General features: G+C 38.2%; 1 protein-coding gene across 8 annotated transcripts in view; it reads right to left on the reverse strand.

Annotated features, from left to right (window-relative positions):
• The window catches only part of ZMYND11 (zinc finger MYND-type containing 11), a 116,164-nt gene that overhangs the window by 61,102 nt on the left and 27,378 nt on the right, over positions 1 to 27,684 (reverse strand). For all 8 annotated transcript variants that reach the window (XM_072854685.1, XM_072854684.1, XM_072854683.1 and 5 more), the window contains one exon: positions 1,590 to 1,724. In XM_072854685.1, the coding sequence (XP_072710786.1) occupies positions 1,590 to 1,705 (116 nt within the window). In that variant the 5' untranslated portion in view covers positions 1,706 to 1,724. The remainder of the gene's footprint in view (positions 1 to 1,589; positions 1,725 to 27,684) is intronic.

Below are 27,684 nucleotides of genomic sequence, written 5' to 3' on the forward strand. Positions count from 1 at the left end.
TGATTAGAGATGAGTCATACAATCTGGATCTAGACTGTTTTTTAAAAAAATCAAACTACCCTTCAGTTACCAAGAGCAGTACTTCTTTTTCTAGTATCTAATTACTTGTTTTCTCAGCCTTGTTTGTAACGATAGGATTTGTCTTACCTAACTTTACCCAGCTAAATGTTGTTCGCACTACCTTAAAATAGGCATCTCTCATAAGAGTGGGATGAATCCCCAGCTAGACGTGCCTGTCTCCCTTTATTACATACAAAAAAAGCATAAACAGCTAACAAACTCAGCTAATATATGGCCTGGAGCAAGTAATTTGAAATGTTAAAATGGAAAGTGTATAGCATTAGTTTACCCATTTGTCTCCTTGGAGACATGATGCAAATATATATGCTTTAAAGCATTCTGAAACTCAAAAATGAAATTTCCTAAAATACAATCTCCTTCTCAAGCCTGTTTGGAACTCTCTGTCTCCAGGAAGGTGCTTTTCAGTTTAATGGTGCATTTTCCTTTGCTGTAGGAGCCAGGTACACACTAATTCATTTGGGACATCATCTCTTTTCTTTCTCTGGTTTATTGTTCACTGTGTTTGGAGAACCTGCACTGTTACACTTTGCCCACTTACGAAGCCAGTTTTGCCTGTTACTTCCACCCCAGAGCTTCCAAACTCTGTCAGTGGACCATGTTATAAAGATTTTCACTTTGCTAGTCACCTGCACTGTTTATAACTCTCCCCTTTAGTGGTCTCTGGCCTCATTATCAGTTCACATTGGTTCTGGCAACTGAACAGTTGCCAACTGGTTACTTTTGCTCTTTTAAATTATTCGTATTGATTACTTTGACAAATGTGACGTACATGTTGGCCTGGAAATGTAGACAAACCAGAGAGGGGCACAAAACCTCCCTCAGTTTTTATTACAGGGGCTACTTCAAGTTATCTGAAAAGGTATTTTAATATTGTAGACCTTTTTACACATTGCAAGCTCCACAGAACAAAGAATATATATTTCTCTGTGTATACAGCACCTAATACATTTTGAAGAACATTTTAATATTAACAATAGTATTAGGCATAGGTGGTAATCATCTCATGTCTTCTTTAATAGCATCCTATACCCACCTCAGCAAATACGGCTTCTTACTTGTTTGAGCAACCTAACACTTCAGGCTTATCTTTGCCTTCTGGAAGAGTTCTCCACTGGCCTATCACATTTTCCTAAAGAATTAGATTATTTATTGTCCTTTTCTCCTTAACTGTTATACCTAATTCTTGTATTTTGACCAAGCTACCAAGTGAGTACAACTCTGACATGCTAAACGCAGTTCAAGTACTATAAATATTGCATATTTCCTAAAGATACTTATACAAAACAAATACAGGGTAAGATCTCAATTCAATGGATTAAACCTCACTTTAGGATCTTTAGGTGCTCAGTTCTAGAAGTTTTTTTTTTTATAATTAGATAATTAGTAACACAGAAGTGCATGTAACTGTTTCACAGTCTCTCACAATGTTTACTGTCTCTGTTTCCCAGGGCTTTTAATAGCATCAACCTTCCCCCTCATCAAGACTTTTTTTGGAACAGATCACTTACTTTGTAATACGGTCAATGTTAGCAATTTGCTTCTGGTTCCGGATTATTTCTATAGCTGCCCAAAGATGCTGGATAGCCTTTGTATCTGCCTGTCGTCTCTTCGTTAAGCGTGCCATGACCTGTTTACTTGGCCAGCTGCAGCCGATAAATAAAAAAAATACACCAAAAAGTTAATCATGAATTATGAAATGGATTACATGATGATCATATTGCAATAAATATGATTACAAGGAAAATTTTGTTAACCTATAGCAATTCAATTTGTATACAGCAGCATGTTTTCTTACGTTTAAAGAGCAGTAAAAAGCAAAAAACTGTAGTTTACAAGAACCCCTTTCACATCACATAATCTATACAGAAGACAAAAGGCAAGCAGTAAAAAATATCAAATCAATAGCAAATGACTTAACTTAGCAAAGTGGTTATGAAAAGTCACTTAGTTCACATCTCAGTTCCCTAAAATTTGGTAAAAAGCAGAAGCTATCCTAACCTGAAACTTCCACAGCCTCCTGCATTGCCCGAAACCCTTAAAAAGGGTGCGTGGTGCTTGACTACATCACATGGTGTAAGCATGAACTCTGACAGAGAAAAAGCTGGATCCAGAGTTTAGCATACAATGTAGTTCTCAGAGTATTACTTTCATATTTTTATCATTTACAACTATTTAAAAAAATCCATTCTATGAGCAGAAACTAGAAGTATTTTTTCATGGATGATAAATATTTAAAAAAATATTTTGGAGCAATTCCATTTTCTGTAACAAGCTAAAACCCAACAGGACCAAAGTGCTTCTGATGGCATTTACCCATCTAACCAACCCTGAACGGGAACATAATGAGCATCTGGCTTTGTTTACAAATTTTCCAAAAGCTCGAGGCAATGAGTACAGATAAGCCATAAATCGCCTACAGCTCTACTACAGGCACAGAATCCCTTTTTAAAAGCTTAACGATGCATTTTGATCACTAAATAACTTTCTTGCAGTGCCACCACTTTCTCAATGAAAAAAATGACTGATTTATGACTGCTACCAAGGTCTATAATTTATTTTAGAGCTCTGTCCTCAAAATGAACTCTGTGGTATGCACGCAGATACTTGTAGCTAGCAGAATATTAACTTCAGTAACCCAAAATAATATAAAAAATGCAAAAACATTACACCATCTGTGCAATGTTAAAGATGGGAATTTAAGCATTAAAAGTGTCCCTCCTCTCAAATTCAGAAAAATTAAACAGATTCGAGTATTCTATCAGTTGCAGCAATGTAGTTTTCAAGTCCATGGGACCTACAGGTACTTGTCAAAGAGAGCTGTCAAGTTTCAGATCTGATATTAGCTCAGCAACGCTCACTCACTCTGCAGGTGTAATGAAGTGCAACGTTCTATTATTAAGGAGAAGAAATGATTTAACAGCATTATACTTAACATTACGTAGCCCATTAAAAAAAAAAAGAAAAAAAAAGATGATGTGAAGTGATATGTGCACATCCAGGTGTGTGAGGCACCTCTGGCTGCTGGAGATAGCAGGGAAGGGCAGAACAGAGCGGCGCTGGCGGAGACACGGTGTGGTCACACATCAACCCCACATTTCTGCTTTAGAAATCTCTTCCCACTGGGATTTAAAGCAAGGGCAACTGGATGGATCTCCCAGAAAAGAAAGGCCAAGAATACATTTTTGAGGGAAGTATAAGAGGGAATATAACAGACATACAGCTAAGAGTGACAGCCAGTAGATAGCATCACCTAAGAATGATTCAGAGAAAGAAAGCCTCTGTTGGGAATAGTGGGAAAAGACACTGCATCCCTGTGAGCTCCTTCGCATTCATTTCACAGAACATGAGGCCATTACAAGTAAAAAAAACCCTTCTAATTTGTAAGAGAAACATATGATTATTTGTATAATTTAATTCTTAAGGAAAATAGACCTGTAAAATGCAAAAAAAGGTTAGACACTAACGCAAAAAAGGATAATCTTTACAGCCCTATTATCTTAGCATAAAACTCCTTTCCTAGCACAGAACTGACTAAAAGTGAAATAATTCTTTTTATTCTAGCTCTCTACAAACGATCTGCTTTAAAAGCTGTTAGCTGATATGGCAGTCGACAGGCCAGCCCCAGAGCCTCTTACGCAGTATCATGTTCACATGCGAGGATCAAGGAGGAAACACTCATCCTTCTCGACCCTGATATCAGTGTGAAACAACAGACCAGTTCTCAGTTTATTTTGTAATAAATGAAGTGGGTCCTGTTATCCCAACTACTTTAAAAATAACCGTTATTTTTGGCAGCCTGGCATATGGCTGCCGGTGTGAGAGCCGCACTCAGTGTGCCTGGCAGAGGTGGGAGGAGGTGGTTTTCTCTCACACCCCTGCCATGCCTGGGCCCGAGGGCCCCAGCACAGAGCAGGGCCCCAGGGAACCCATCTACTGCCTCAGCGTGGCCCCATGTCCCCACTGTGCAACCGAAGGAAAGGCTGACCTTTGGGGCTAAGGAATTCCCTCTTGTGTCTCCAGGGCGGGAGAAGAAGCCCATGTCTGAGACAGGGAGAGGGAGAGTGAAGGATGGCTGTAATTACGAGTTCCTGAAGCCCTGTTGTTGCAGAGCTGCACCTAAGATGGCTGCCAGCGGTCAGAGGAAGGCCTTTCCCCACAAAGGCTTGACGGGCTCCCCGTTTCCTTTGGAGTGTGCTTTTGGAACAAATTTCCCGACCACCCCCCTGCCCCATCCTTATCGTGCTTTGTTGGCTTGGAGCATGCAAACGCTATGCCCTATGCCATGGCTAACTCCAACCCACACTACAGGCATGCACCTCCCAGGGCCCAGCCACTACAGGGAGGTCACTCCATGGGACAAGACTGGACCTGGTCTGAAGCAACCCCCCCAAAACGCAGCTGGTGCGGATGCCTGCCCAAACTGCTCCCTCCCGGCTGGTCCCCTGCCCCCCACCACTGCTCACACAGGCACAGCCACGGCTCTTCCCCCCTGTTTGTCTGGAAATAAAAGCAGTAAGAGTTCTGACACGTGGGACACAGCAATCACACGTGTTCTGTTCCATTCCTTCTTGTGGTTTTTTTTGTAAGATACAATAATTTTAGCAGGTGTTCTGCCTTCAAAGAATATACATTTCATTTTTACAGCTTTGCTTTACTATTTAAGGGCACTTTTGTTAAACTCAAGAGTTGACACTCCACTATTGAAAGAGCAGTTCTTACACACCACACTTCCAAAAATATAAAAATAGATTTTTTTTTTTTTCCCAAAAAGCCCAGACCACTTCAGCATTATTTTCATCTTTTAATTGCATGGTGTAGAAGAAATAGAGAGCCTTTTTGCATTAAAGAAAAAGATTAAAAGATTGTGGCATATTTCTTGCCGTTCATTGCAGTCAGTCTTCCTCCATGGTAAAACTAACCACAACAGTCTAATCCCTGCATTCCTGCAAAAATAGAAGCAGTTTTCTATATTATTATAAAATCTTAAAGATAACTTGTATCAGACTGTTAATAGTTCATAAAATGCTTTGGAGTGCTACTTCCAAGCAACAGAAAATGCTCCCAGTGCTTCAACATGCACAACTTATTCATGCAAATAATAGTTTAAAGTTTAATGGGAGACATATTAGATTCTTAAATCTATATTTATCACTCCTGATTATTTGCTTATGTGCGGGTGCACACACACACACGCAAGAAAACAAGCATAGACATCCAGTGCATGTGAGTATGTGTAAGAATCTATGGTTTAGAGGTTAAATACCGAAAGAGGCTGATTCATCCATGCAGTGTTTTAAAGAAGTTAAGTCTCCAGAGACTCTTTAAAACCACAATACTGAAATGTACATTTACATATAAATGCTTGAAGAAGTTTTTCATCCCCTCTTTCGTTATAGCATTCATTTCAATACCCTGGAAAGAAAAACTAAAAGCTGAAGTAAACATTAATTTCCCACGTGTGATTTGCCTGCCATCATGTTTGTTTAGCAATGGTATCCCCTGTCCATACAAAATTATTTGATGATGCCATTTCTGTCACGTTCTGCTAGCAAGTTACGGTAGGATGCAGCTTCTTGGAGAAAGGTTGGCAAAAAAAAGGTGGCTAAAAGTCTAAGAATTTATATCAGCAGCATGTGTCCTAGGTTTTGTAGACATCCATGGGACCTGCAGAATATAAGGATTCTCCTCATAAATGAAGTTTTGTGTGGCTGTCGTGCCGGGTCACACACTGCCATCACACGCTCACTCACACAGGGCCCAAAGCAAATAATTTATCTTCTCAATTTTCAACTCTCTAAGTGTTCCTCAGTGCAATCTGAGTAAGGTTTTACTATATTTTATATTTTAAATCCCTCTTGAATGTCCTATGTACAACATTTCAAAAAGTACACCACTTTATTGTACACAACTTTCCTCCAGAGCTAAATGTTACCCACATTTCTTACAGGCAGGCTCAACAAACTGCACTTTATCTTGTGAATACACACAGCAAGCTTATCTTCTCAAAGCTCATAGCAAAGCATGCATTGCCATGCGGTGGCAATGTTACAGCAGTGGCAAACCAGACTTACTGTCAAAACAGCAAGGCTACTAGTCGTTAGACACACACTTGGCCAAATCAAATGCTGTACAGCTGTCTGTTGCAATAGTAGTGGATATGGAAATCTGCACTGCAAGTCAAAATAAACAAAAATCACCTTGCAGCATGTCTAGGGATGTAGCCCAAGGAACCTCCTGACCTGCTGCTTGCATCCAATTTAGCAGATAGTATCAGGTACTAAGTTTAGCTAGAAACTCTCCCTACAGACAGAAACAACTGAAAGGTAGTCAAATCTTGCCATGCTTTAGCTGTTAAATACCATCATCCAAGCAAAATACGATGCTTCTGAAAATTTAACTAATGAATTGGACTTTGCACTGAAGCAGACGGTGTTGCAGTTGGGTGCTGCTGCTCTGATGGGAGCTGCTAATTAAGAGCTGACAAGTAGTAGCTTGTTAAATCTCCTGTTCGTACTTCACTGTAAGTGAGGCTACCTGTGGCGCTCATCCCTTTCAGTGCAAAGTCAAACAGGTTAAACTTCATCCCTGCTATTAGCCACCATTTGGCTGAGATTTGGTATGCAGTTAATTGCAAGGGAAAGACAGTTTAAGAAGTTGATCCTTGCCCCTGCTCAGCTGCTAGTTTCTGCCTTTCAGCCCCGCATCCCTGGGGCTTGCTATTATTTCTTCTACACCACACAGTGAAAAGATTTCAGGCTCAACAGGAGGAAGAAGCTAGGCTCAATCCTAGTTTTTGTGCCTTTCATGCTGTGAGACTGGCTGACTTTGGGCAGTTAGGAAACTTGGACACAGCCTTAGCTTCATATTTATATGCACATTATAATACGGGCTCTAGTATTTCTTAAAGTGTAACTTTTTATAGTAAGCATAAAACTGTATATATCAGCAGTACAAGCAGTTCCAAATGTTTAGTGCTTTGTTCTTGTATTAAATAGGAGTTTTCTGTTCAAAGCCAGATTACAGATTTGAGAGTTGATGTAGAGTTTGGGTCCCTGGACTTTATACAGGTCTTTGTTGTACTCTGATGTTCTGCACGTTTATAGTTCACAATTTAAACTGCTTTTAAAACATATCTTTCATCACCAGTTTAGTGGGAGGATAAACTCTTTAGTCTTTCCGTCCTAGAACAACTAAGAGCAAAAGTGGTAACTAGCCTATTTTTACATATGGAAGGTGCACGTGAAAGTGTTTTCAATGAGCAGCAGTGAAGGTCATGCATGGGGGGAAAAACAAGAGAAAGTTTAACTTCAGGTCTGCCTTCCAGATCTAGTGATCCAAAAGTGTGGGGAGTAGCTGCTAGGGTGAGGACAAAGCTTTTGGCAAGAATAATCCCACATTTTGCTTACCATTCACTTGCCTTCCTGAGCGTGCAATATTACGAGCACAAACTCAGATTAGCTGGGCACCTGGTAGCAGGAGACCCTCTTTTGCAAGAGTGCAGGTTATCAGAAATGCAGATTTTGCATACAAAGTAGTTTTCAAAAGTTTAAGAATCAGCAAGTGTTTTGGTATCATTAGATATTTATTCTGGACTTAATCCCAATCCACTAAAATCAACAAATGCCTTTCTGCTGACTTTCCAGGGTTTTGGAGTAAACTTTTCAACTGCTGACTGCTCTTCCACATCCTCACAATGAAAAACTCAGGGAGGTGTTCAATGATGTTAGTGAAGTTGAAAGATGTAACAGAGGCTTGTGGCTGAAACAGGCAAAATGTATTTGTTAATTAAACTAAACTCAGAAAATTAGACTATGAATTAATAAAAGTTACTGAATTCTTCAGTGCACCTTTTTGTATTAAGAGATTAGTTCATGCTGTAATGCTGTCATTTTGGAAGTTATTAAACTACAGAAGATTTTTGGACGTTGAATGTATGCCATTCCTAATGAAAATCTTTTCATTTCACTGTTAGATTAAGGTGCACACGGTCTATTCAAAAGAGATGTTTATTAGCATAGTTATCCTAACTATTTCACACGTGCAAGTGAAGTAATTGTGCTGTTACACGCAACCCCACCTTTTGCATTTCCTGATGGCTAGGTTTTTAACCTTGACGTCATGCAACTTTTTGAGTGAGGTTTTGCATAGCTCCATAAAGTGCAGTACAGACAGAAAACAGGACTACATGAATACAAAACTGTAGTGTTCTGCTTCTTTCTCTCTGCAATTTACTTTTTTTTCCAACTTCAGCATGCAGAATACAAGAAAGCTTTTGCTATTACCTTGTGCCATTCCAAGATGGCAGTGAGCCACTGTAGAAATCAGAGCCAAGGACAGTACAGAATTAAAGGTCCCAATAATACTTTTACTACACAGATGTGTAAGCTCTATTTGAATCCCTGACATTGCATTTACTTCATTTGTATTGTATTTCATTCAAAATGATTAAGTAAGTGTCCTTCACTGAGGCTAAGGCATATGATACTTGAATTTTAAGCTCAGATATTCTGAATCATCAGTGTACAAATAGTAGAACTCTCTTTCTTTTTCTTTCAAAACCAAACCTGGACTTCCTTGTTAAATTAACTCACTCTCCTAGAGAGAACTTGACACAAATGTTGAGGCACCAGCTCAAAAGAAAATTTCTAAGAAAGTGTAAGTATAAGTCAGTGTAAATGGAGTATAACAAAACCTGAGATGAAGCATCAGCAACAGCTGCTGCGAAAGACGGAAAAATAGCCATACACCCCAAACAAAGGCTGTCAAAGTGGTTTTGTTTGCTACCTAATACAAATATATGTACAGGGCTAAAATGTAATTCTGTATTCTGCTGTCCCTCCAGCCAACCCCAGTCTGGAATTTCACAGACAATAGCAAATGCCGTCCCAAAAATTGGAAGGAAACTATCCTTTGTTCTCGTCTGGCAGAAATCACTGAATAAAACTTTATCTAGCAAAGTAAGTTTGGAGAAGAGAACACAACTGCCAAAGAAAGTAATATAGTCGAAAGGGCTGAAAGCAAAGAGCCAAATCTGTTACTAGCAATGTAGCTACACCAACTTCTTTCAGTTGACTACATTTTTTTTGGTAACGGTCATCATGTTTTACTCCAGGTAATGTGCCTAGGTAAGCTGGAGCACATAATATATTTTCTGCTAAAGATTTGTCTCAATACAATTTTTCACGTGTACAGGTTCCACATTCATTTTTTAAAAATAAGCAGTATTTTCCTTAATATTTCAACTTTTAATAGGATTAAATACATGGAGAATATATTTTTTTTATAGCTAGTAACAAAATTAACAGTTACATAGGAATATCAAGAACCACACAAGTTTTTATTTACATGAGAAAATACCACCACTGAAAATGTATACACTGTTAATGCATTTAGCCAACTTCTGAATGAACGCAATTTCAATTAAAAAAACAATTTAGTGTGGTTTGGCTAAGGCTTAGTTAATGAAACGAAGCTACGCTAAATAAAGAGTTTCCACAATGGATCTTGCACTAGTATAAACTGCTTTAAAAAATACGGTTCTTGTAAAGTGATGCAACATTCTCATGAAGATAAGCTTTAGCTGCCATAGTAACAAAGTCCTTTATTTCAGGATGATGATACACTAGTATTAAAGAGCCTTTAAGTTGTTCATCTCCAGAAGACTACTCTTCTTTGTGCAAAGACATTTTCTATACAAAAGACAGTCCAACTCGACTAACTTCAACATCACTAAATAATAGATGGCTCATACGAGGTGTAGATCATCCCACACACTTCTTATCTCCTATCATGGCTGAAAAATAATGAGTTCTCTTCAGATTTGTTTACTTAGGGAGTTATCAAAAATATTACTAGCACCCAAATTGCTATCAAGGTCCGCTGTATGGATGCAGAGACACACAGACACACAAGCAAGTTACACACCCATGCCTTGATATAAGAGGCTTGAACTAACACGTTTTACCTTCCATTTGCCACAGACTAAGAGCATGAAGAGGGTCAGTTACAGAAGATTAAGTGACACGTGGAGACAGGCTCATGTTCTGAAGCCATGCTGCATGCTAATACAGGCTTTCTGTGGTTTAACTACACCCACTACCAACTTCCGTATTTTCCAAAGCAGCCTAAAGCTAAAGCACAGAAAGATGCTCGAGGAGAATCCATGGAAGGAGTTAACGCCTAATGAGCAGTCTGAGCTACTTCCCCATGTAGACGAGCCCTTAGTAAATAGATGCTTCCTGTCCACTCGCTTGGCTGTAGCGAGCAGAGATGATTAATGCAGCTATGCATCCTGACAGGCTCCAACGCTCACTTGGTCGTAAAAGGGGGAAAACCGTGGCCAAAGAAGGCTGATGGGGAGAGCTGGAATTTCAGTTTGGATGATAAGTAGATGCCACTTTGATTCTGCAACTCTCCCTAATAAAAGTGAGAGGTGGAAGACATCTCAGAAATTGCTAAGAAATGTAAATGAGAAGAGTATCTCATTCTCCAAAAGCAAGCTTTTGATCATCATCTTCCTTTCTGTTCCGAAAGCTAAGGAGCTTGGTTATTCTGTAAGCCTCAACTAAACTGATGCAATATATTTCTCTGTCAGTAAGGTATAATAAAAAAGGTATGATGACATAAATAAATAAATGATTTTTCATGGTATATTAGCAGGGAATGTAATTCCACATAAAGTCTGTTTTGCACTAAACAATAAGAAAAAGAGATACATTTTCCAGGTCAAAGAATTAGGAATGTACGGAAAAGAGCTAAATCATGAAAAAATGTAAATTCATTGCAGATTATGTAAGATAAATGTATGTAAAATAAGGAGCTGATGTTGACTTTTTGCAGCATAATGTGAGATTCTAAATTGCTGATTTTTCTTCTCTTTCTCTGAACTACACACAACTGACAGTATCTTTAAAGTACAAATTGTGATTCTGCTGCTAGCAACGGGACTTAAACCTTAGATGTTTGTAAAAACTATTCCTCCACCAGGCTGCATTTTTATTGACAAAAGGCAGCTGAATCAATTTTTGTTGCTCCTTAACAAAAATGAAGACTGCCTGAACTTGTTTCTTTCAAAGCTATTCTCTTTGGCCTCTCCCTCTCTATAAATAAAAGCACAACTACAGAACTTCTAAAACTGCTCAGATATTGAATTATTTGCAAGTCAGTGTGTTAGGCAGGCGTGACCACTTTCCTCCAGAAGTCAGGGCATGAGCAGCATTGGCCCAGAGGAGACTTTCTCTTGTCAACAGTCGTCTCGGGGAAAGCTGATACTATATAAGGAAACAAGTGCAATTCTGAACCAGCTAAGGTTTCCAAACTGAAGCTCCTTCAAGCCCAAAATGTCTGGGCTCACCCTTGGAAACCTTCAGAAATATGTTCAGAACTTACAGAGTTAAAATACATTGATCTGTAATGCAGGTAAGATGAGCCAAAGATAATCACTGCCAAAGCTTACAGGCTTTTACAGCATTAATCAAAAGAAACTTTAAGGCAGGGAGAGGATCAGATTGTAATATCTGAGCTTTAGATCCTGCTTCTGAAATTCAAGGCGAATGTCAGAAATAATGGACCTGAAAGTTTCCTGCAACGCTCCCCCCAGCTGTGGGACAGTTCATCAAAACAACAGCAACAGAAAGAATCATATACTGTAAAACTGGAAGTCTTTCCGCAAGTCCTCACCTTGCTTGGTTTTCTTCTCTCTGTTTTTTAGAGAATGTATTTCTTAGGTTGGGCATAGACATCTGTCTTAAAAGTACACTCTGAAGTATATTTGGAGCGTATGGTCTCTCCTTCATTGGCAGTACCCAAACTCACTAATTATACACATTCCAATAAAGCTTTTCTCTCATCCTGCCCCAAACCATGTCTATCACCGCTCCTTAGTGAAGCCTTAATCCCTATCCATTTCAAAGGTCCACTTTGATTTTTTTTACACTGACATTTCAAATTTTTTTTATACCTCAAAAGCAGGTAATTTATTTTGTTTGCACTTTCTTCCTTCAGATTGCCCTCAGCTCTCCCCCCAAAACGTTCATGTCTGGACAAGGACAAAGCTTGCCTAGAGGACAATTTACAGACATGTGAGAACAGCAGTTTTCATGAAAACCAATGTACAGTGATAAACAACTGCATTCATAACTAAACAAAACCTTAAGTGGAAAACAGATGAGTATAATTGTGATCCTTTTCTTTTTATCTTTGCTGCAAAAGTTGATAAATGAAAAGTGGAAAAATGATAAAGTAAGTTTCAAAACCACAAACTTTATAAAGAGAAACTTTAAAAGCCAAAAAAATATTCAAAGAAATAAAGATCTTCCAAAGAAAGCAGTCAGGTGATGAAAATACGTTGCCACTACTTCAGATAACACCAGTTTCTCAGCAAACCTGCTAACAGCTGACATCAAGAAAACTCTGCCCTACCATTGCAGGTTAGCATTTCCTTCCTATAAGTTGTTTAAAAGAGACAGGAGTGAGGACAGGAGGAATATATCACTTCATTTTCTAACTAGCTCTTGGTGTGGCTGATGGCATGCGGGAGGCTGGCAAATGGGCTTTTCTGGCATAGATTTTTTTCCCAATGCCATACGTGCTATCTTGGATTGCAGTCTCAAATTTGTTGAGCTGTTTCTTTCAAAGATCGTGGTGGGAGCTCTAGTGTGATCTCTTTTGATACATTTCCTATTACCTATGACTTTCAGATGCTTCCAACTCTTTATTTCTCATCTTCTCTTACCTGAAGCCAACTTACAACATGTCTTTATTTTTTAATGCAGAGAATTCTTCTCAAGGATTTTCCTGGACTGTGGGTGAACTGAATTATGCACTTTTTTAATACTGAAAATCCATTTCACATCAGCATGATTCTTGCATTTTATATCTGCTCTGTATTACTTCCATGGGAAACTTATTACTTTGACCAATGGTTCGCTGTTATATTCATTTGCACGTCCATGGCATATGCTAGAGCTACAGGTCAGAGAGACGAAAGAGGTCTCTGCAGCTCTGCGAGATTATGGTACTTCTCACTTGCAAAATTATGTTCTGCCTCTCCCGTGGAAGGTGCACCTGAAACCTATTTCTTCAAGCACTGATGATGATAGTGATGACATAGAGCAGATTACAAAGGCCCTTTAGGGAGGAAATTACTTCCTGAACACTCAAGAGCTCTTCCTGCTGTATCATTATCTAGGGCTGAGGTTTATTAAAGGCAACAGGACCATACTGTTCTCTTCTCAGCCATTTCCTTCAGACACAGAAACATAGGATTAATAATTTTGTCAGAAGAAGTAGGACTTAATTTTTCAGATTATTTAAGCTATTCTACTGCCAACATTTGGCTGTTTTTTTATTTTACTCCTTTAACCTGAATGTGGATGAATGAGCCAGAGCTCTGATGCAGAGACTTACCCCTACAGGGTGAGGGAAATTCATGAAAGTGCAGGACATGACTGAATAGCATGCCAGCCCTGTGGCTACCAACAGAAGTTAAAGCCCAGCAAAATTAACTAATCCTACCATCAACCTAACATAAATTTCAGAAAATGTCAATCACAAAATACAGCTTCCTACTGTGATTTCTGCGAAAATCTTTTCTGCCTAACCCAAAGAAAATGAACTGCAAGAGTATCATAACATTATGGTGTTACAACAAAGGGCAAGTCTGTTGACTTGAAGCTTGGATTAACAATATAATATTCTGCAGGAAACAGAAAAATGTTAAGAGTTCTGGCAGTCTTTCCAATCAATGTCTTATTTTGTCATGTGGTGTTCTTTCAACCTAGGCAGAAGACCTGGAGTCCACTGTGCTGCTGAAGCACCTGCCCAGAACGACTCCAGTTGTGACGCCTGATGCTGAACGAGGCGTTTAACTCCAGGCTACTTCACCAAGCACTAGAAACCACCTGAAGCACAGTCTAACATTTCATCACCGTCTTAAGCTGCTCCCTGTCCTACAGAACCGAACCCAAAGTGGAAACGGAGAGGTTCATTTGTTCATGACAGAGTTTTTGAAGCTGGATTACCAGATTGCTTGATTTCAGACAGTTACTCCTTAGGAAAGTGGTTATTTTGTTGCAGGAGTGTAACTTCTATTCTCACGTAAGTCAATCCATTAATTAAGAAAACCAAGTCTAAATTTGGGAAGTGTTTTATATTAATAGTAGTGATTTCCTTACAGGCTTACACACATATTTCTTTTTGATACACTTACCTGCTAAAATTAATGCTAAATGGTTTAGAGTGTGCTCAGCCCCTATTTCTATTTCACTTGTTCATGCCTGTTTCATAAAGGTTTAATTTAATTTTTCATTTTGCTTTCTTGAGTATGACATGACATAAACTGAGACTATGACAGCTTCTTTTACTTTGAGGACCAAGGTTTCTTTGTTTCAGTGATACCGAGGCCCCGGTGGGTGCCCACAGTTGAAGTGATGAACACCTTGTTCTAGCCTATACCATGAAATCTGAAATGTTTTTCACTGTTTTCACCTCCATTAACAGAAAGAGAATGTGTCTGTCCAAGCGATGATATATGCTGAAGGAAAAACACAGGGAATCTTGAATTGGTCGTTTTAAAGGGAAGAAAGACCATAGTATTGTTTTTAGCCATTTCACATCTATTCTTCCAGTGCTGAGAGATTCTGACTTTTACCACCTTCTTTCTGTTGAAGATAGTCTGCTATTTTATTTTTAAACATGAGATTTCCTACTAAAACCAATTGTGGGTTTACAATCTTCACTGAGCTCCAACAACAGAAAAAAACTCCATTTGGGGAGACTTTTCAGGCAGTGTTTGTGTGAGGCTGCCAGCACAGCGGTCAGCCATGGTTCAAAGCACTAGTTTAAACTGACCACAAGAAATTTTACTCCCCAGTCTAGCAGCATGGTTGTTAAACCAGACGCTGTCCTGTCTTCGTTACAGTTCGCGCTCTTTCTGCAGCCTTCGAGTGTAACTGTTTCGGTGTGCTAAAGAAGACACTGACATTCATGTCAGTCTCTGGATTGCAGCTTCTGAGTTTATGACAGATGGGAAACCAACAGAGGAGTTAAAATCCTGTGAATCCACACACAGCTTATAGCCAGTAGCCATCTGGCTGGGGATCTACATAATACCACGAGAGGATGACAAAAAAAAAAGAGACAAAAAAAAAGGCAGTTACATTTGCATTTCCATTTCTCTTCCCCTTCTTTGTGCTTCCTGTTTTGAATATACTTAATAATCGCATTACCAATCGTCTTTCAGCTATTTCATACAGGTTAAACAACTACAGTATTTTCTTACTAGCACTTTCCACACAAAAAAATAAATTCGGTATTGGGCAGAAAGTCCAACACATGACAACATGTAACATTTGTCTATGGTAGGTAACAGCCAAACAGGCAGCATTTAATAAAAGCGTAAGCATTTGAGGAGAGAACAGAACGGAAAGCACCTAGAAACCCCATTCAGCAGCACTGCCAGTTGCTCTCTAACAACAATTCAAGGCAGAAGTTGTAACACAGGGCCCCTAAATTATAATTACTTGGGAAAAAAATGTGGCCAACAAAAGTTACCTAACCTGTTCAGAGTAGAAAGCAGCTATTTACCTCCAAAATGTGCTGGGAAGGCTGAAAATCTGGTTTTCAAAGGAAAAAGTATAAGCTTCATTAACACCCCCTTTTGCACAGCAGTGTCTCCTGCTAGCTAGAGCCAGGAAACAAGGAAACACGCAAACCTTCTTAAAAGACAAAAACCACTGTTCACCTCAACCTGCTGAAATGTTCAGCTAGGCGTTTTCAACCTGTAACTATGTGTTTGTTGGGGTTTTAGTTTTCTGAAAAGAGCAGATTTCTGATGTAAAGAAAGAGTAGAGCCACTAGACCAAGAATTCTTTCCCCTGCGTGCCGTGTTGCAAAAACGAGAGCATATTAAGCAACTCGAGAACAGGAAATAACACTGACAAACAAACCGATATTCTTTCCATAGCATGGTCGCTCAGAGGAGGACATCTGAAACTTCATCTCCCCAAATCAAGAAATGTTTATTCTAGTTTTGGCAAGGCTGCTGAATGCTTGTGTACTCCTTCTAGTCCAACTGTTTTATGATCCTTTCAGTGAAGCAGATAGACACACTAGAGCAGAAATGAACATTGAGCTGAAAATTTTTTTAATAAAGCTCTCCTTCGAAAAATGTTGTTTTATTGGTACCAAGATGGTTTGTGGAAATACACCAGTTCTAACTGACATGTATGTGGGAATGTACCTCAGATCCCTTCACCTCATCTGGAGAGGTGGTACCATAGGTGAACACTGTACAAGCTCCAGCTATATAGCCAGCATCCTACAGCGAGTCTGTTATTTTGTTAATGTAAGCTCCAACATGAGAGAGAGATTGGAAAAACCGGATTAAATGCAGACATCTATTTCTGAGCTAATCACTCTACGCTCCCTTCACACTTGACATGATCTACTCAGTGCAACAATTCATCTTGTTGTGAAGCAGACATCACAAATAGGTCAGATGAATTAAGCCCTAAAATTAACCACTTCTCTCCATGGAAGATAAAGTGAGATTAGGATGACTGGTTCATGTGGCTGGACTTCAATCACACGCACTCCGCTCCGGCCGTCTTTTTAACCAATGCCTACACTTACCTAGTTTAAAGTCCTGCCTGAAATGGAATTTCTTACATCTCAGCTAAGGGCTCTAGCCACCATATTATTGGGTTTTGTGCTACTTCGCCTTTTTTGGATGAAAAATTTCATCGATATGTTTTCAGTTTCCATATGGACATCTTTGAATAACTGAAGATATCTTATTTACCCCATCTGTTTAAAGTCAAGAAAGGCAGTTGCGTTTTCATTGAGAAAGGCTTAAATAACTGCATTTTTTCCCTCAAAAATAAAAAATAGAGAAATTTCAATTATAACTCCAGTATTATCATCGCAGTTCTAGTAAAATGGCTGATTAATGGCGATGTCTGACATATATTCTAATTTTCAACGTGAATAATGTATATTTTGAATTAAGTTTTTCGTGACAGATTGAGTTTTTAATTAAGAAAAAATTGCAGTGTAAGACATTTTTTCATTTTTCTTGCAAGAATTGTATTTTTTATAAATGTGGCTAGCTAGCCAGATAAAGTGAAACTGCAAAAGCATAGCTGTAGCATTTTCTTCAGTGTTTTATGACAATACCTTGATCAAACAGAAATTGAGCTAAGAAAGAAAATTAATATTCTTACTTACTTCAGGAGGCTAACTCTTGCTGACTTTGACTCCTAGGTCACAAGGCGTTCTGTTTATTGCAGATCAGTAGTACCTTCATTTAAAATAAAACTACAAATTTTTCATCCCTTTTTATAACTTTGTGGCCTTCGTCCTCAATACCATATCACTACTAGAACCATCATCTCATCCTCCTGACGTTCTCAGCATTCAGCTAATCAAATTTATTTGGTTACTATGAGTTTGATTTCTATATGCACTGAATGCGACTGCCTCCAAACAGTTTAAGAAGTGCAATAAAAAAAAGCTGCAACTATAAGTAGTGGAAATTTTCAACACTGATGTCTCTGTCTTCAACAATTCAAAATAAATGCCTCCCTTTCTTCCAGGAGTTCCTTCAATTTGACCTTGACTTTTATGGACTCCACAGGCAGTTATAAAATGGAATGTAAAATAAATAAAAATGTTGAAACCACAGGTAAAACGTCCCTTCCCAGAGAAGCTGTATGTGGAACTACATCCCATGGGCCAGCGAGCAGCCCACCGAGGAGTCACCCTGCTCACAGGCGATGATGCCCCAGTCCCTTCAAGGACTCCTCTTTACAGAGGGTGCTGGAAAAGCAGCTCAGAACATTTAGGATTCATCTGACGCTATAATTCAAACCTTCAGCCTCGGAAGCTGTCTTTATCTCTTTCTGTGATTTATTAAGGGTTAACAGCATGTTCTTCTACCTGTTAAAACATGTTACTCTTTCCTAATGAGCTACATAAAAAGAAACAGTACCTAAATTCCTTCCTAGAGGTTTTACTTACAAAGGAGGAACTCATATATGATTCAACTCTGTATATACTCCTCATTGCATTTCAAATAAAATATTTTAACTTCAGCAGTTGCTATTTAGAGTAAATTTCAGAAATAAAAAAATAAAGCAAAAATCAGATATAAAATACAATTCCGTTTTTACCTCAAAAGATATTGCCTATTTCCACGCATTCAGTTCTTATCTTACTACTGCTTATAAATTGAGGAATTTTTTGCATGAACTATAACAACTGATTTACAAAATAAAGATTTGAATTAAATCCCAAAGTAACATGTAAAAACCATTCAAATTCACTTCTATTTGATGGTGGATCGGGCAATTTTGTGCTTTTGCAGCTAGCAGCACCACATCACCAGGCTCTTCTGTTTCAGACCGTGATGGTGTCATTCAATACAGCAGCACAGAAAAGCAGGGCAACGTTCTGTGCAAGCGTTTGATACGATAGGATGAAATACAGAAGACTGTATCCTATCCCTAACCATATCCATTGCCAGTAGCAATGCTTCAAAAAAATTAGACGCTACAAATACCCACAATGAACCTTGCTAATTGCAGAAGGCTTTGCAGGTGACAGAGAGGAACGAGGTCTTTCCAGATGCTCACAGGTAATGTGCTTATGTCTTAAATCATGAGGTTTGATTACCCTTCTCTAAGCATGCTTTGCTGCCACTGTTATTAGCCTTTATATCATCAAGACCTTTTTGAAAATTGAACCACTATATTTAACTATATGACCTCCACAGTGAATTCTATAGGCTAAATGCACAGTCTGAAAACACTAGTTATACCTTATAAAATTACAAGCTACTCTTAAATATCTGATTTCCTGATCTTGTTTTGTGAAGCTGGAAAATGAGAAAACAACACAACCTGATCATTTCTCCTCTTATTTCATATTACTATGTATCTCAAAACTACTTTTTTTTACTATTTCATTTCCAAAACAAAGAGAATATATCCCCATCCCACTCCCTGTCATCTCACAGACAAGACCTGTTACTCCTCTCTATACTATTTAGTAGTCCTACACTTTATAAGACTTTGAAAAATTTAAATTTTATAGGCTGAAACCATTAACTCTTTATCTCTTCTTCAGTTTTTGGGCTCTCTCTTATGGTTGCCAACTGCAGCAAGATGACTTCCCGATACAACACTTTAATCCAAACCCCTCCAGTAGGACCACAGAGGAATGAAAAGGAGTTCCAGAGCTGTTTTTTTCCCCTTCAGCTATTCTCTTTAAGAGTTATGGATTTTTCTTTACTCTTTGAAGACATCTGTGTGAAATTACCCACACAACAGTAATCCTAACAAAACCAAGATTTATTAAAACAAAGAGAAAATGGAATTAAAACAAAATAAATTGTTTGCTTAACATAGCTGAATTTACAATTCTCATAAGTTAAATTAGATAAGGCATAAACCAGATAAGCTTAACTTCAGATAAAAAAGAAAAAAAATGAATCCTGTAGTTTATCCTTTGAAATTAAATATCCTTTCTGACCACACCAGTCAGCCTGTCAATGCCGCTTGCTGCTTGGAGACCAACAATTCCCTCTTTTGTCTCCCACAGATATGCTTAATAAACCCCGGTTCAGGTTTCCTAAACACTTTTCCGAAGACAAAAAAATGCGCTTTGGTAAACAATTTCAGTCTCCATCTCTGAGGAGTTACACCACCGAGGAGACGAAAAGCCTTAATTATGATTTATGACTGCCTTTTCAAGGTTTATGACCTAGCTCAAATATTGCCTTTTGCTAACCATCTTGGCTGGCTCTATCTAGGTTTTGGCTAGACCCATGGGCAAACCTCACCTAAAGTAGATCCTTTTCTCTTCCACTTGTCACAAGCAATGAATTATAGACAAGGGCTAAGGTTTGCTCTTACCATCAGCTACACCGCAAAACAAAGTCCAACGGACCTTTAAAAAACAATCAGTCTTGGCTGATTTCTCAAATGACAGATTGTTCTTTGTTTCTGCCTTTATGTGTTTTAGGACTCACATATACATAGTTTTTGCCTGAGTACGCTGTGTCATTTAGCGGGTGGTATTTCCCTGATATAAGAAGAGTATGACTCTTGGACAGCTATAATAAAAACTGATCTGTAATAGAAACTTTTGCCACTTTGGAAGTATAATGAAAATAGCAAGCTTGTTCCTTCTCATACACAACCATGGATGCAAGCATGCTAGCAAAAATGGCTTAGATAAGCAGAACTTCTTTTCATTAAGCAAATAAAATAAAGACAAACTGAAAACAGTCCCGCTGAACAGCCTCCACACTGGGACACGTATGAATACAGAAGTACCAGAAGAACGAGTTGAGCAGTGGTGATCAGATCACACCTGTACCCTGCGTTACTAACTCAGTGTAACTCTTCTCAACCTAGAGCATGGTCTAAGCCATTCTCAACCCTTTATTCTTCACCCTTTCCAATAAATCTGAAATGAGAAAAAAAAAACAACACCCAGACAAGAAACCCCAAAGGCATAAAAGTAATGGAGATATTATTACAGAGGTACTTAACAAAATCCACATAGGCTTGTCTGATGCAGTAGAGTCCAGCACTAAACCAGGACTACTGTAGGCAGGCAAGAAAAAGAAGCAAGCATGACTCGAAAGCAGATGCCTATAGAAGAAGGTTAGCTTGTGACTCCCAGAGCTGGAACTATGTCACATACCATTTTTTGATATAACAGGATGCTTGGAAGAAACCCTTCAGCAGCAGGAATTCAGGGTGCCGCTGCACTTAGGTTCCCTAAAGCCAAAAGCAAATGAACTGTGATCTGAGATCTGTGCAATAGAACATTATATTCATTTAATTATTTTTTTTAGTTATGAAATCATACATAGGACAGTCTTTCTAAGCTCCAGATCAAGTTAATTTCATTCATTACAGAGGCACATAGTTGCTCAAACATTCAATTAAAATAACCTTACAGAACTGCATTTAAATTGTATCATCACTCTGACGAAATCCAAAGCAAAACATAAAATAAAGGTCAAACTGGAGAACACTACGGAGCAAGTTAATACCCATGAAAAATGAGCACAAGAAAAACAAAACTGTTCCCCAGTGAAAAATGGTAGCAGAGGATGTGAGAAGGGATGTTATTCCTCTCCTTTATTGCTGCTCATCTAACAGAAGAAAAGCCAGAGAAAAGGAACTTCAACATCTGTAATGGTGACAGAAAAAGACAACTCTGCCTTACCACATAACAGGGAAAGAAAGAGTTAAAAAAGACGGTGCATGACCACAGTAGGACCTCACTGCTTGCACATCTCTCTCAAGCCCTAGGACACAAAACCCCTGCTATCGGCAATTTTTTTTTTTTTAGTTTGTTCGATAGTTTCTTACAAGGAAATAATTTTGTAATTGACTTAAGGCAAGGATTCCTTCTTAAAAACAACCAGAAAAAATCTTAATGCTTTGGTAATCTCTCTCTTAATCCTCTCTATACATGTCACTGGAAAAGACTTCAAAAACTGATTAATCCAAAGATAATTATACTCAACTGTTCCCCAAAGAGGAATAAAAATTATTGGAACTCAGATAATATGCAATGTCTTCCTTAAAGAAATAAATTACTTAAATATTCTTTCAAAAAGCTTTCAGATGCATATATTGATAATATTAATAAAAGTTAACGAATCTCACCCAAAAATCTCTAGTAGATTCCTTTCAAAAGAAAGTTTTTCTTAATTTTATAGAGTTTCTGCACACATTTGAGATGAGTCTAAGAATCTACCAAAGCATTTAGTTATTTCTAATGTAAAAATGTTTAGATAGCATGCCTGTATCTGTGAGGACAAGGGAACTGCCCTCCTTGTTTTTACAGGAAAAGTATGTAATGTATTAGCTGTAAATTAGCATGATACTTTGTGTAGTAACCATGAAAAATCAACCTTGATACGAAATTGGAATTATTCAGAAATATATTAATTTTAGATCCTGACCTTCTGGCTACCACTGCAGCGGAATACAATTAACACTCTTCTGAGGCTCCCACAATGTATATTCAAAGAGGTTTTTTATGACTAAGTGATACATGAAACGATACAAGGGAACTCTTTGAAGTACTGCATAGTAACAAAACATTGAAAAACAGTATCTGCTGTGTTTGCACACAAATATTCTGCATAAGTAATGCCGAGCTAAACACACCACCAGGATAGATTTTCTTTACCGGTGGTGAATTTGGACAGACATTATTGTCCCTACATTAAAAAGCACGACAGAATGGCAGAAGTCTGTTAACAAGGTAATGGTTCAGAATCACGGTTTGTCTTCAGTGAGGACAGAGCATATTTTAAAGACTAATTAAAATACTAGTGTCAGAAAGGTAGCTGGAGTTTTGATAGTTATCCACTACTTGAGGTGGCTCCTAGTACAGTGGGAGTTGGGGCCACATTTCAGGGGTATGTAGGTACGTACCAATGCTGCTAAACATGCTGAGATTTTTTTTTTTTTAAAGCCCAAGTAATTTTAATTTCATTAACTGAATTACCCTATTGCCAAATACCCAACACAAAGGGATTAACAATTGTGAACATGCACCTAGGTTCTGTAGAAGCATTTATGGATCGCTGTAGGATAACCAACAGATGTACAACTCAAAACAAATATTTGTAAAGTCTCTGGCTTAGTATTTACAGTCATTTACCTGAGTTAAAATAGGACCTTTTGATGTTTGGCCTTCCAAATTAAAGGTGTGATTCACCAGGGCACTTGACTACAACATGGTTTACCTGGAAGTCGGAGAACCCTCAGCAGCACCCTGCATGGCAAGAAGATGTTCCCCACCAGCACTGGACCTGCTCATGGACAGCCCAGGCTAGGGAGTGCTTAGCTGCCTTGCTGGAGTGGTGCCAGTTGCATGAATAATTAAATATTTATTCTCACGTGATTCAAACCCTCAAATCCTAGAGAGCTGCACACTCCCTAAGGTTAGAAACCCGGTGTCTGTGTGCCTCGCTTATCCACCAAATGCAAAAGCTTAAGATCATACTAGGCAAGAAAAACTAACTCTCCCGTACATTACAGAAACCTCCAGTGAAACTATATTCATCACTGTGATATTGTCCATTGGTTTGCAACTGGAATTTCATTTTTCCTCATCCCTAAGTAAGGAAGAACTAAAATGACAGTGTTTTTTAATTTTATTTTTACTGAGCACAGAAAGCAAAATTCTTATAAAAACAGATTTTCATAAAAAACATACATATGTCAATTTTCACAAAAGAATCAGGAGAAGGGAAATTATGTACTACATTTTCTTAATACATTATGCCTCCAGTGACCTTCAGCTCTGACGAAAACTGGCACCACTCATTTTTTTAATTACTAACACAAAGCTCTGGATTAGTTAAAGAGCTTATCAACTCTTCAGTACTTCAAACACGCTGTTAAAGGCAAAAATGTAAATGGTCTTCAGTCACAACATTTTAAACGCAAAAGGTGACAATTCTCACGATGGCACTGTAAGAAAGCAGTGGCAGTAGCATACAGTGGTTTTGAATTACACCAGGGCAGAAGCTGGCATGTCCAAACCAGTCTGAGAGGGAAGGAGACGGTTGTGAGATGCCCACCACCACCGCACAAGAGCATAAAGACAAACATGAAAAGAAAGGCTCTTATTGACGCATGCCTGGCGAAGGAGAGGCCTCACAAGGACAGGGCGTAAGATGGTGAGCGCTGCTGGGGCAGGTCCCCACGAGAGGGGGAGTGCAACATGCTTTCGTTGGAGACAGCATGGCATGACTGTCCTCAAAAAGCAGCATGATGATGGGGATGGTAACAGGAGCTGCACACAGGTAGAAACTGGCAGAAGCATTCTATGGGATGACTCAAGCTAATTCCAAGAGAAAATATTATCCTCCACCGCTGTATCAGGCAGCTCATGTCCACAAGACGATTCCACTGCAAAATCCCACAGTTCAAACCATAAATGGATGTATTTGGCCAATACACTCAGTACTGGACTTGCCACAGGATAGACAGCTAGCTCTAAGTTACTAAGCATTATCCAAAAACCAGAAAAATATTTAATTTCCAAAGCTCAAAGATAACCCTTCAGGAAAAAATACTAAGACTGGATGAATGAGTAGCTCATTTTCTCCAGTGTAGTTCCTAGTACCCTAAAGAAGTTGGATTTTTTTGTTAGATCTCCTGAAGAACTTCAAAACCCTGCCTACCATCTAAAGCAGGGGGAGTTGAGGCTTTGAAAGGTTAAAGGGCTTGCCCAAGATCTGTAAATAGCAAAGACAAATCTCCAAGCTCCATCTCTCCTCCTGTTCTTCCCTTACTCCACCATCACGAAACAGATATAATCCTGCACCAGAGCTTTATCCCAGGGATTACAGAAATTATTTTAAAAGATTGCATATGGGAAAAATACATAAATCAAAAGTTCTGGCATGAATTCTAAATAATTCGGTTTTAAGAAAAGCAGCATTTCAGTTCAATTCTCAGCTCCAGTTATATTCCCTCTCCTAAAAATCAAGAAACTAATTTCAAAATAACCAAGATGAATAAACACTCTTTTCAGTAGAGCAGCAAATCAGGTAGATGGACATCTTAAAGACACATGTTCAAAGTTTCACATCTCATCGCTGCCTACAGCCCTCAAGTCTCAATCCTGACAACAGTCAATAGCTTTTCTGAATAAGCATGTTCTGGAAGAGACGCTGGACTATGTGGCTGGATAAACAGGCAGATAAGATGGTAGAGAAATACAAAACGTTAAACATCCACTTACGACAGGTATCAGCCTGGGAGCTTGCAGTAATGTTTATGCAGATAAGAAAAAAGATCAAAAAGAAAGCTATGCAAGTAGTTTGGTTCTATTATTTATTACAAGATTCTGGCTTTGTAAATATAAATCAAATACAAATGTACAGCACTGCCAAGGAAATAAATTATATTTGATATCTATACATTAATACATTCCAGTAAACCAGACTAAGGAACAAATCTAGTCATAATTCAGTCAAGAATCTGTACAGAACCATACTATCAAATTCCTATGATATGTGAAGAACAAAACAAGTTTAAGCAATACAGTTCTTCAAATCATATCAAAAGCAAAATGACTGCAAACTCCTAAAGCAATGTTACTAATTTATCACTGTTACAGCTTAAGAATGTAGCCACATAACATAAATTGCTTCTCCCTCTCGTAGTATCTTTGAATCGCTCAATCTGGAAAAAAAATAAAATCCAAAGTGCATTACAAAGAGACTGCAATTTTATAGCAAAGGAGGTAGCAGACGGTGAAACAAGAAATAATATAGTGGCATGAAGAATTATATGTATTTTGCATTGGACTTATCATTTCTATGATAAACACACAAGTGTACAAAAAAATTGAGACACTCGATTTTTTCTCTTGAAGGAAAAAAATCTGTTTGGTATAGGGTAACTAGTTGGAAGATACATGGATTTTTTAGTAATTCTGAAAGGGACTGAAGCAGACAGTAACAGCTAAAATGTAACTCACTACGAAATGCCTTCCTACCATTTTTGGGATGTTACAAGGTGCAGATCTACTTTAATTACAAATAGGGCAAAGACATTCAGAACCCTACATGACAGGCACATTATCACTACGAAAATTTGCAAAACAAAATTCAGCTTTGCCTTTTCTGGATCTCATCCAGGAGGAGTAGTGGACTTCATCTTTTTTTCTCTTGTAATTAAAAAAAGTCAGATTCCTCTTCTACTCAACTAGATATTTTTCTGCAAATCCTTATTTTCAAAAAACAACAAGGGAAACATCAGGGGTACTTAATTTCCTTCAGGTAATCCACCACATTGATACAATTTTTGTACCCTTAATTCTATGATGCCTCTAACATTCGTGACCTGCTCGCTGCTGTTCTACGTGGCCTTAGTATCTGAGTACTTCTCTAGTGACTTCAGTTATTTTACTCATTTTCCCACACCAAGAGCCTCTTCAGTTGTCCAGCTGATTTGCTATAAATTTTCATGGATTATAGGCCACCTCCCTGACATCCTCCCTGTTCCTTGTTATATTGTTTCCTGCAATCGTGGGAAAGGAACATGGGACATTTCATCTCTGCTCTGCCTGATTTTCTTGGTGGTCCTTACTTCCTTTTATTTCCCTGTTGAGCAGCTTTTGACATACAGGGCGTAGAGATATAGGAAAGGGTAAGAGAAGTCCTTCTTCCGAAGAGAACAGCAAATTAGGCTCCTTTGCCAGCATCTCAAAATGCCCAAAGATTTTCTAAAAAGCAGTATCAACCAATATATTACAAATATTTTTTTAAATCACCCCATGATTTGAAAGTTTAGTGCATATAGTAAACATGAAAACGCTAATTATGAGGAATAAAAAATAAACTGACTTGTGTTTTTAATTGGCCACAGCTAACAGCTAGAAGAAAGCAAGCAACAGAAGTACATATTGGAAAGCACATTTGATTATTTAAAAATGTTAATACTTTTTACTGGGAGTGTTTTAGCTGCTGTTTCATGTAAGCTTCATGAGAAAATGTGAAAAATAATTATATTGTCCCCATTTGTTCATTTAAAAAAAAATGCTATTTTAAATAATTTACAAGCTTAAAAAATACTTTTTCTTCTCAATATATTTCTTTTTATTGTTTTTCTTTAGAAAAGGAAGAGCCTGGGTAAAATCTGTGCAACTAGTTTTTGAGAAAGAATTAAAAAAGACTGCCTGACCTGATAAGCACTCTGGAAGAATCCGCTAAAAGTCTAAGAAATAGAAAAGCTGAGCTGCAGGAAGATTGCACTGACTATTTTGGTACTAAGTCTCCTGTCTCATGTGCCACTCCTATCTGTTTTAAGCAGAAATGACAATGCATGCCCAGTTGCTGACAGCCAGCTTCAACAGTACTGCAAATAAATTTGTTTAAGAAGGTCTGTCCTGCAGGTATGTCCAAGTTCAATTCCTGGCAGTGCTACAGACTTGCTGTGACACCAGGAAAGTTTCTTAACCTCAGTTTAAAAAAGGTATCGTATCTATATTCTTTAGCAGTTCATAAATTGTCTTCAAAATTATAAAATGTCTTATGGAATGGAAAAAACCCCAACATATACATTCTGATTATAATACTCTCTAGTCATTCTTGAAAGATGGGTATTCAGATTCAATGAGTGAACACTGAAGAAGCCATTCCTGTTTAATTACACTCAAGAAAGAAACACAAGAGGGTGTTTCCAAGCATAGGGCTCATGTTCTATAGCACAAGCACCCTCTGTGATGAGGTTTGAAACCTGACAATTTCTGTAAGAACAACAACATTCAGTTCTCTATCAAGCTATAAGGGCAGTTCCAGATTGTATCTAAGCGAATGCCTCAGCTCCCTGATGACAACAGAACTTCTGATGTCATGGCCAAAAGTAAAGAATGGGCTATGAGCAAATGTAAATTGAAACACATTTCAGTCTTCCCAGAGAAGAGACATTCACTCTGAAAGAAGAAATAGTAGTAGAATACTGGTAAGAGAATTGCTAGCAAGATTTGATGTCTCTTGGTGAAGATTTTAAGGAAGATTTTTCTCTTGAGAAAGACGATGCTACTTCTCGTGAC

The sequence above is a fragment of the Ciconia boyciana genome, chromosome 2, assembly GCF_034638445.1.
Source record: "Ciconia boyciana chromosome 2, ASM3463844v1, whole genome shotgun sequence".
In the NCBI taxonomy this organism is placed as follows: domain Eukaryota; kingdom Metazoa; phylum Chordata; class Aves; order Ciconiiformes; family Ciconiidae; genus Ciconia; species Ciconia boyciana.